The 10,935-nt window shown below is 46.5% G+C and overlaps 1 protein-coding gene across 2 annotated transcripts; it reads right to left on the bottom strand.

The window, feature by feature from the left end:
* Positions 1–3,695: 3,695 nt before the first annotated feature.
* On the bottom strand, positions 3,696–10,727 carry CKB (creatine kinase, brain). 2 transcript variants are annotated; one of them, XM_010143797.1, is made up of 7 exons: positions 10,515–10,727; positions 9,246–9,400; positions 8,222–8,354; positions 7,164–7,335; positions 5,510–5,633; positions 4,621–4,810; positions 3,696–4,057 (listed from the first exon to the last, which is right to left on the bottom strand). In XM_010143797.1, the coding sequence occupies exons 1-7, from the start codon at positions 10,705–10,707 to the stop codon at positions 3,879–3,881; spliced, it is 1,146 nt and encodes a 381-aa protein (XP_010142099.1). In that variant the 5' UTR covers positions 10,708–10,727; the 3' UTR covers positions 3,696–3,878. The 2 variants fall into 2 exon arrangements, with proteins under 2 accessions (XP_010142099.1, XP_010142100.1); XM_010143798.1 differs by lacking the exon at positions 10,515–10,727 and adding an exon at positions 9,881–10,068.
* Positions 10,728–10,935: the final 208 nt, after the last annotated feature.

A 10,935-nucleotide genomic window follows, 5' to 3' on the forward strand; every position in this document is an offset into this window, starting at 1 on the left:
TGGGGGGGTGGTTGGAAGAAAAAAAAAAAAAAAAAAAAAAAAAAAATCACTCAAACTCTCCTGCTCAAGCTATTCCACATTGCGTAAAAATATGGTAACGTTCATCTGAGGACAGGCTAGAGCCTAAACCTCCTCCCTTCCAGGTGGGTGTCTGGGACATTAGGCAATAGCACCTTCCCTTTTATTCTTGGCCTAGTGGAGGATTAATTACATTGGGCAAAATGGAAAGCCAGAGGAAAGCATTGCCCTGGCTTCAGCCGTGGTTGGAGCCCAGCCCAGCCCAGCCAAGCGAGGATCCACAGCGGAGGGCAGGACTTGAGCAGCAGCCTCCTGCGCCCCAGGCACTTCTCTCAGCCAGAGTCCAGCAGATAAAACCACCTTGCTCAATACTTTGCTTTCACATCAGAGTAGCCACTCAGTTTGGCCACCTCGTCCTAGGAAGCAGGAGCCTCCCTGGAGCACCTCGACCTGCTCATGAAGCCGCCACCCTATCCCCTTGCTTGGCTGGGGACACAAGGGAGTGTACAGGAAGGGTGACCACTTCACTCAGGCCTGGGAGCTTCCCACAGCACGGCAGGGTGCCCAGGACTGATACCGTAATGCTGAGCTTACCACCCCCCTCTGTGTGGCTTAGTCCACAAGCGGGTGACAGACCACGAATAATTTTTGAGTAGAAAGCACGGAAGCGGAATAAGGAGCATTCATGGGCCGTCTACTGCCAGTCAGTGTAACGTGAGAGGTAAACGGCTGCCCAAACAGCTTCGTGTCTTGAATAAGGACCCTGGGGTGCCAGCAGACAACGTGCTGCCTTTGCCACGCGTGCCGAGAAGGAAGGGGACCCGTTGGCTGACTGGGCAGCACAGGCATTGCCCTGCAGGAGCATCACAGGCAGGCCAGGGCGAGGCAGTTGCTCCTCTGAGGAGACCAGAGCTGCTCAGAGGAAAATGACAATGTCAAAAAGAAATACCCCTTGAAAACATTCTAAAACCAGTGCATGTTCTAAAAACAGGGTGTGTTTTGAGTGGCAAGGCAGCAGCCGAGGGACAACATGCCAGCCTGTGGGAGCGGGGCATGTGGAGGCAGCCAGAGAGGACAACACAACCAGACCTGCGTTGCAGCTGGCAGAGCTCACTGCTCTCCCTGGCAGCAGGATGGCAGCAACCATCGCTGCTCTGGAATCTGTAAATGAGAAAATTTCAGCTGAAACTTCACAGGAAAGCCCAGAGATGGAACATGTGCCTGCACAGCCCAAGGGCTTCTTGGCCCCTCTCCTCCCCCAGCTTTCACCCATGTTGTCAGCAGTTTTTCAGCTGACGGAGGAGCTGGTGCTCCAGTCCCAGCTTGGTGAGGAATGAAGCCATCACTGAGATGCAGAGCATGAGCTTGCCCACCCAGGAGGCTCTGCCAGCCACACCAGCTGCCACGTCCTTCCCAAAAGCTGCATGACAGGGGTGGCTCCACCAGCGAGGCTAATTGCAGGTCCCCTGTGTAGAGCACAGCAGTGACTGATGCCCTCCCTCTCCTTCTCTCCTTTAAGGCCAAGGCACCTCGAACCGCAGCAGATTGCTGTTGCCCAGCACAATTTCAGGTGCCTGAGGCACGAGCAAGCGGCTGCTCCCTGTGACCTACCTTGTACAGCCACAGTATCTGAGTGACCCACAACATGCACCCAGGGTGCCACAGTGGGTAATGCAGAGAATCAAACCAAAGTTTTTAGGGTGAGGGAGGTTGAATTTCTCTCTTGATCACAGGTTTTTTTAGAAGGTCCCAGCTAGGGTCATCCCTGTGATCAGCTTTTTGCCATGACGAATTCATTCTTTGGATTATTTTCAATTGCTTTGTAGAAGCTGAAACAGAAGCACAGTTGTGTTATTCCTCGTGGCAGCAACAGGAGGGAACAAAGCACAGGTGGTGGGTGAGAAAGAAAACCAATTAAAAAAATATTTTCTAGGTGGATGCAAGCATTAAAGACCAGCTTGCTGCTTTCACTGTAATTTTTAGCCAGCCACAGGTCCTGCCTCAGACTGCAGGAACCCAGGGGCTAGAATAAGACAGAGATATGTAGCAGCTTTGGCAGGTTAATGACATAGGAGAAACAACATGCATAAGGAGAGAGACGTTTTTATTAATCCAGCTGATATAGCTAGAAAAAATATACAGGTTTTCAGGTACCTCCTTCCATTAGACAATTGCTGTGAGCACAGTATTGACGCCGCATTGAGAGGCACCTCTAAATGAACACCCTCTGATTACAAGATGCAGCACCAGCTATTTGTCAAGCATCTGTGAACAGTGACATGAAGCACAGCAAGGGGTATCTACAGAATATACAGAAGCAACCAGTTGTCTCTTGCACCATTTTCCCTTCCCTGCTCTCACAAGCCTCGTACAGAAAAATCTCTGTGCTGATTATCAACCCAGATACAGGAACATCACCCAGCACAGAACAAACTTGTACATGTGATCTCCTCTCCCCCACCCAGCTAAATTTGAATACATAGAACACTGTATTAAAAAAAAACCCACACAACTCATCTGAGATGTTCACTCAATCTTTCCCTCCCCAAAATTTAAGTAGCTTACCCCAGCTGGAGTCATCACATCAGCTACCTGACAGCCTGCAATCACAGCCTCAGAAATACCACAGCCTCTACAAAAGGGAGCTCCACTTATCTGCGCAAATCTATTTAAAGCTCTGTATCAACCTTCCACACGCTCGCTCTGTCAAAGCCAGGTTTGAGCAGTGGGTACAGCTACTGAGCAGGCACTATCTGATTCCCAGGATGCGTGAGCTGCAAAAGCTGTTGTGACCAGGGGTCTGATGCTCAATAATTGTGGAAAGTTGTAGGTTAATAATGTGATGCTCCCATACAGCAAGCACATGTGTACGCTGACTACAGCCATTCTGGAGAACACCCTTCCTTGATACAACACTAAGCTCACACCCAGAGAACAGCCTGAACTTTCAAGCCAGGCCCAATTTGAAAAAAAAACTAAGAAAATAGTTATTTAGCACGTTTAATTGACCATACCACTTGTTTTCAGGTGCATGGGACAAGAACCAGCTGAAGAAAGCTACAGTTATCTAGCATTCTTCTGTAACTGGCCGCACAGAGCCCCCATCTCTTCCCTGGCCAAGCTGAAAGCACATGGAGAGAAGCTCAGGTTTAATCTAAGTTCCACCTCACACCTGACCTCCAAAAAAAGCAATTACTTGTTTACACCAACACTCTGCACATCTCTAGATTAAAGATGCAATCTTCTCCCCACAAACTAGCTTACTGTCAGTATTTTTATGGGCTGAAGTCTGACCTCAAGAGCATTTTTCCAGGAGGACCTGTCTGAAAACAGTAGCCCTTTGTCCCCAGCTCTGTCTCCCCTCCCTTGCAGGAGCCAGCCTGGCTTGCTGTAGTCAGGGTAATGACAGTTTACAGTTGCCATGAGCAGATGTACAAGTCAAAGCCTTGGAGGTAGGGCATGTTTGCAGTGACTCATGTTTAACACTAGTTCTCAAGTTTACAGCAACTACAATCAAGGTAAAGGCTCACTTTGACACTACTTTAACCACCCTTCAAGCAGACTGCAGCAGCACAGCCAGGAAGATGTGCTAGCACACAAAACCAGCCCATCTAGCATAACTAAGAAAACCAGGTCATTTAAATCTCAAAGACATTCAAGTTAACACATCTAAGACATCTCAGGCCAAAACAATAGTTTATTTCATTTTCAACATCTCAACCATCAAAAAAATAAACTCTAACACAGATGGATGGAAGACTTCTCTAACAGTGTAACTAAGTGGGCTCTGACCCCAGGGGTTTGAATTGGAGTGACATTTTATTCATCCAATAAATTAGGAAGCATGAGAATAAAGTGCTTTATTTCTGATCTGGCATGAGGTCATCAATAGACTGGCCTTTTTCAAGGCGTTTTTCCATTTCAATGAGCAGCTTCACACCATCCACCACCATCTGCACCAGCTCCACCTCTGAGAAGCCAAGGCGATCAGCGTTGGAGACATCAAACACTCCTCCAACAGCAGCTGTGTCCACACCACCTGGAGCAAGAGATGTAGTTAGAGCACTAACCATTGCTACAGCCAAAGTCTGCCTTTCTGCCCTCACCAGCTTGAGGTGGGAACACAGCAAGACAAGCTGCCACTGCTGCTTCCTCCTAAATGCAGGAGATAAAGCTGCATGTGACTGCCAACATGAGCCACCAAGCATGCCATTAGGCCACTTCTTTACTCGTTTAACCCAAGAGCAATCTAACCTCTGGTCAGAAGTACCCACTGCAACCATTTCCCAGCCACGAGTTAAATCAGAATTCCAGCTTACATCAGCAACAGCTACCACCAGGTCCACCCCACCTGGTGCTCAGAATACCACACAGAAGCACAAACCTAGATAACTAGATACAGTGCAGTGAAAGCAGACCACTGGCATCCCCAACTCCAAGACAGAATTTTGAGGCTTGGTTCTCTCCCTGTGCATTGTAAAGGTACCTTCTGGATGGTCTGACAGATGCTGCCAGTATGAACCAAATCATGGGTCTGGCTGTAGCCAAGCTTCTTCTGGTCTTAAGGCAGCCTGACTAGGACATCACTGTACTGCCTCTCACCTGTGCCTCGTTTCTGCAGCCGAAGCCTCTTGAGGACTTCTCCAAATTTCTCATGTTTCCCAAGATTGGGCAGCTTGATGTGCACACCAGCACGGAGCCCTGTTCCAAGGTTGGATGGGCAGGTCAGGATGTAGCCCAAGTGTGGATTCCACATGAACTCATAGTTTTTGGACTTGAAGAGAGTTTCTATCTATAAATAGAAAGAATGGATGTTTAGAGATTGCTCTCTGCTCTGGAAGATGCAGTTCACCCATTAGCACTCATACACAGCTTCAGTTACATAGCAACAGCCACAACAGTTTGAACAGTTAAGTCAGTCACTAAGCTCCCTCCATTTGGAAGAAAGGGCCACCAGCAAGAGGCTTAAGACCTTAATCTTGCTCCTAGCAGTGAGATAGGCTAAGTTTAAGCTACACTACAAACTCTGAAGCCATTATCTGTGGGGAAGCTTGATTTAGTACATGTCACTCTGGAATGTCTGATAGGATTAGGGAAGGGGCTGGTAAGGCTCAAGTTCATATCAAGACTAGAAGCTGAGAAAAGCATTCAGCCTAGAAGCTTCAGTCCAGCTTTACCCATCCACATTCAAGCAATTTCTTCTCCCACCCAGCATGTCTCAATAGCTGATTTAGAGCCACGTAGAAATCCTTTAAGTACAGTTTAGACACTTGGTGCCACATCAGAGGCCATTCTAGATTTCACAGCCACAATGCTTTGCCAGTGTAGGTGTTTCAAAGCCCTCACAGCGCTGGACCTCATCAGGGTGTTCTCAGAGACCCCAGCTAAGAAGCACCATCATGCAGGACTCCAGAGGGGCTTGAAAGAGTTTGCATTCTCAGCTCTAGCCAGAGAAACATTTGAACTGACAGCTCAGGCAATATTGATTTACCTGTGTTAGCCCAGTACAGAAGCGGGTAAATACTTCCTTCATGTTGCCACCTTTCTGCATGGAAATAACTCTAAGGTGATCCTCCTCATTGATCCAAACAAGGAAGGTCTTGTTATCATTGTGCCTAGAAGACAAGGCAAACAACTTGTTATCTGTCCCACCTGACATTTTCAAGTTAATTGTAATAGCACGGAACTACTCATCATTGTAGCTTTGATTTCAAGAGACTCATTTAGTTGCTTCTTCAAAGAAATTAATTTTGCTTCTTTCGTGCACGTAGCACCTAACAGGGTTAAGCTGGTAGTTTTCACCCTGCTCTTTTCAAGAGGTAGTTTGAATTGGCCCATATCTAAACAGGTCAGAATGAGTAATAACATGACATTAGCCAGTCTTACAGTATCAAACCCTAAAATCTAGTCCTAGCCTTTGCTCTCTCATGGTCTGAATTTACAAATTTAAGAGATTTCACCCATTCAGTGCAGCTTGCAGAAGGGTGATCAGTATAGACATTGTACAGCGATGTTCACAATGACACTGTGTTGACAAAGCCTTTTGAGAATTTTGTCAGATTCTGTTAAACTGCACTTTGTACCTTATCAGAGAACTAAGTTGAGTTTTCATTATCAGGGCTTTTCAGAGATACTGTAAAAAACCTCTGAAGACCAGTGGGCCCTTCTCACCCTAGCCTGCAGCTGGCAGCAAGTACTATCATCAGTATTTATCATGCTGGTAATTTCTCAGCTTGATTAGGATCAAAAATTAACTAGAACCTGAGGAAAGTTATTTATGCAGACAACACTGAGACTTTACACTTCAAGCCTGCAGATTAGTCATGCTCAGATGACAGCACTATCTAATGCTGGCAATCTGCAGGTAGATGATGCAATATTAAAGGTGACCTACAGAAACAAAGCATGCTTCCTCTGCACCGTACCAAGGCAGCTGCAGTAATAAGATTGGAGTATTCCAGCTGGCAAAAACCTAGCCACTGGCTTACAAGGGAGCAATTTCACTATGTTGCAGAAGCTCCTGAGATGCAGAGTTTTATGTAGGTGACCTACATCTAAAACAGAATCCTTCCATTCCACATCTCTGCTTCAGTCAGCTTGTGTCACCAAGTCTGAGGGCAAAAGGGCAAAATCTCATCACTAGTGCTGGTAAAGCCATACCAGTCCTGCATCAGTGAGTTTCTGCAAGCAGAAGTAATGAGACTAATAGGGAGCAATTATGCATCCAGAATCAAGTCTGAGCTAAGCCAACACAAGGCTTGTTTGTTACCACAAGTTACTCTAACCTCCCGGGACAAGATCTCAATGCAGTGGCCCATCTACTCCTTCAGAAGCGATCTACTTTCCTAAGCTGATTCAATTATTGTCTGGTGCTTCACTAACCCAAGTTGCGTGGGTATGCTCTGGTTACAGGCTAGCCAAGCTGGCTTGTTCCTGCCAGCCCCATGTGGTGCAGAGTAACATATGTCCGAATTCTTCTGGCTTCAGTGCCACTTCCCCAGAGGACACCCCACAAGTTTCTCATTAGATTCAGAAATATGAGTTCAGAAGAAGCCATTTGGCCCAACAGTACAAGCCACAACCAAAATAGCAGGATTTTTTTCCCCCTTTGTACCCTCTTTTTCCTCCCATCTAGGGATACTCACCAGATACCTCTGGCATCAGGCCAATCCCGTGCCATCCCAGATGCCAACAGAAGAGGAGAAACTGGCTTGTCAAACAGGAAGTGATCATCAATCAGCTGCTGCTGCTCTGCATCAGTCATGTTCCTCAGAGCATAGTACTTCCCCTTGAGATCACCTTCCAGACTACCCAGAGCTGAAAGAGAGTCACTTTTAGGTTGAGACCAAAGATGCTAGACATTTCCACCGCCTTAGAGACCATACTCACCGTATGGCAGTGTCTGATCTGCTGGGTTTGGTTCCCCCTTTGCTTTCATCTGTAATGGCAATGCCTTTGCGGCATTACAGAACTGAAGGCAATATCAGATGATTCATCTTCACCTTCGGGCTTATACAAGTAGCCTTTGTTCCCTTACATGTCATATAGATTCATTACTGCTGCGTAACTGTGGAAGTGGAGTGCTTTCTTCCAAGAAAAATCAAGGTCATGAATATAACAAACAGTACTACTCTAGTCAAGGACTATTACCCTGCCCTCAAGAGGTTTTGGAGCAACTCCACTCTCAGTCTCCAGAACTGCACCTTGAATGTATCCTCTTCTCTCAATGGCATTGGGAGGCAATAGAAAAAACCTGCAGCTGAGGAGTTCCACTGAAAACTAGGGCTTACTCTAGCCAGCTGCACATTTGGAGCAACACTACACCTCTCAGCAAGATGAACATTAATGAAAGTCAATTAAGAGCAGCCACAAAATACTACAATCATGACTCAAGCCCCGAAGTTGCTACATACGTGTTACACTTCAGGTCTGAGCCACGATGAACCAACCTCTTTCCCCACACACATAAAAAGAAGCTTTCAAGATCAGCAAAGGTCAACTTAATGCAGTCCAACTTCCCTCTGACATGTGCTCTTGCTCTCAGCTACAAACTGCAATGCTGAGGCAGCTGTAATAAATCTTTTTCAGGGAAGGCTCCATGTTCAGACTAAGTCTTGAGGGAGGCAGCTTTTGCCAACTGCCTCCATTTTCAAGCTGCAAAGAACATAAGTAGTTTCCCCAGTGCACTCAGTTCTCACTTTACCTTCAACAGAGAGCTTTTCGACAGCCCGCCTCTCTCCCCGACTACAGTGTGGGGGAAGACAGAATCCACGGATGCTTCTACCAGTTCTGACACGGGAACTTAGCACATAGTTGGGATCCAGGTCATCACCCCCCTACAAGATCAGGAAACAAGTGAGTTGCAACCCCGTTGCCAAGATCCCTACTCTAAATACAGGTACCTCCCATGCATTTAAGTGTGCACCTTATACTTCAGATATTGACTACTTAGCCTGTGAGCCAGTGTCCTACTTCAGGACTATTTTCCCCAGCATTAGCTTAAGTATCTGTGTAACACAACCCTTGTTTTGAGCCTAAGGCTACAGCTACTAGGTAGTGCTAGGGGATAAGGATACCACCAGACCATCAGTTTTATGTCCATTTCAGACTATGGTCTGGGTTTCTGTTACCCCTTCAGATCTGTAACCGAGAAGTATCAACATGGGGCAAACTCTTGTTGTTTAGGTAGGCGTCTACTCTTGTAAATGGGAATTATTCACTACGGTCATCCAAATTCTCTTATTTTCAAGATGTCCTATGGCTAAGCCATCAACACAGCATTAGGAATTCTCAGAGCCTACAGCAACATTTGAAACCCTTAGAATGGGCAGAAATCCTTACTGCTAGCAACACCAATGTCTATTCTACAGTATGAGACCACCAGGTGATATTTATGATCAAAATCAGACAGCAGGAAATGTTTTTTTTTACTCCTAGGACAGTGTTTTACTTCACTACTAGAGCCCACAGCTCACGTTGAACATGTTTGGCATGACCTACACTGCAGCAGCACATAACGCCAGGTGCTGCTGCATGCCAGCAGCCCGGTTCTACCCAGCCACTGACATCCTAGAACAGCAGGCTCTTAAGTCTGTTCGCACCAGACACACAGCCTGTGGGTCTGTGCTGCGTGAAACCGAGGGGACAGAGCCTAAGAAATCAGTTTGCCAACAACTTTACCCAGTCCTGAGACCAGCGAGCATCAGTAATTGATCAAAACTTCGTACCTGCAGGTTATCAGCATTCAGATCAGTCTTGTGCTCATCAGTTGGTTTGTAGCCACCATGCCTGTCTTCAATAACTGGATCAAAGAGTTCCTTAAACACTTCATAGGATTCTTCATCACCAGCTACACATCCTACTGTCATTATGAAGGGATGGCCTGGAGTGGTAATAAAGTCAGAACAGCTAAGTTTGGGTGATGTTTGGCTGCACTCCAGAACAGCACTAACCAGGCAAGTTCTTTAGTGGTAGGTCTAGTCACTTAGAAATGCATTCATACATAAAAACATTTGGAGAGACCCTACATTTTACACTTCATCCAGTCAGTAAAATGCAGTGCTATGGAAACCCATAGCTGTTGCTATTAAACCAAGCTCATACGACAAGCTTGGTTTAGCACAAATTTGCACAGCACATCCAATTTCACTATTTAGAACATCAGGTAGAACTTTATGTCTAAACAACCATGCTCTGCTGTAAGCAAGCATGCTTTGCTTTTTGTTCCTTCTGCTACAGACCGAGCTGCATTCCTATAGTCTGCTCATAAATACCACCTCCACATGATTAGTTTTAAGTCACCATATTGAAAAGCACCAGTTATTTCAGCTGGCTCACACAGAATATTCTCAACGCATTTTACCAGGATTATCAACCCCAGTCTGAATGACATCATCCAGGGTGAAGCCACTGGGCGTGACTCTGTCTCTCAGTTTCTTGTATAAATCCGGGGTTAGAACTTTGGCCATGTGGTTGTTGTGGGTGCTCAGGTCCGGGTACTCCTCATCAGGAGGCAGTTTCTGATTATTTAGTTGGGCCATTTTGATACTGCTAGAGTGAAAACAAATACTGTAATGTTAACATGTAAACACATCTGCTCCCCCTTTTTTCATAGAAGTGCTAGAGAACATCACATAACCAGTTTGGAATAGGAACAGACCAGAACAGCCAGATAAGCTGACTTCTTTTTCTTCCTGCTTGGTTGTAATTAGAATGCATTTGTGGGGTTTGGTTTTTTTTTTTCCAGATTGAAAGTATTTAGCAGAGCAGTTACATAATTGAAGTGTCTGGGAATAGATATGTCAGATCACAGCAAGGAACGTGGCTTGATAGAACAAGGCCTCTTTTAACACAGCCATGCATTTAGAGCCCTCTCTCAATACTTTACAAGATTTGACTCTCACAGCTCAAAGGCTTTGGGTGCCATTGTCAAAAAGCACTTCCAGTAAGGAGGGAGAACAGATCGTTATGCAGATCCAAGGGTCCCCAGCCATTACCTGGGTTGTCAACCCCAGTCTGGATGACATCATCCAGCGTAAATCCACTGGGAGTCTCTTTATCCCTCAACTTCTTGTACAGGTCCAGGGTCAGCACCTTGGCCATGTGATTGTTGTGCTGGCTCAGGTCGGGGTACTCCTCCTCAGCACTGAACTTCGACTTCAGGAGGTTGTGGCTGTTTGAGAAGGGCATGTCTGACCCTACCGCAGTCACTAGGGGAGAAAGAGGGGAAGCCTATCACTGGGGGCTTGGCAGGCCTCCAAACCGCTCACGGGGGGAAAGCCAAGCACCCAGGCAAGGTCACCTTGACTACTGCTCCACCCGTGCCTTTTGTACCCTTGCTGCTACACCACCTTCCAAAGGAGCCGGGAAGGAGGAAATAAAAAGTTCTTCGCCTCCCCCAGCCTCGCCCCCTCCTTC

The sequence above is a fragment of the Buceros rhinoceros genome, unplaced genomic scaffold (genome assembly GCF_000710305.1).
Source record: "Buceros rhinoceros silvestris isolate BGI_N320 unplaced genomic scaffold, ASM71030v1 scaffold21179, whole genome shotgun sequence".
In the NCBI taxonomy this organism is placed as follows: Eukaryota; Metazoa; Chordata; class Aves; order Bucerotiformes; family Bucerotidae; genus Buceros; species Buceros rhinoceros.

Coding starts and splice junctions, on each gene's coding strand:
- CKB (XM_010143797.1), bottom strand. CDS start 10,707: ATGCCCTTCTCAAACAGCCACAACCTCCTGAAGTCGAAGTTCAGTGCT. Junction 8,355..9,245: donor TGAATGCTGATAACCTGCAG/GTACGAAGTTTT, acceptor CTGATCTTGTAG/GGGGGTGATGACCTGGATCC. Junction 4,811..5,509: donor TCTGTACTGGGCTAACACAG/GTAAATCAATAT, acceptor TTCTATTTATAG/ATAGAAACTCTCTTCAAGTC.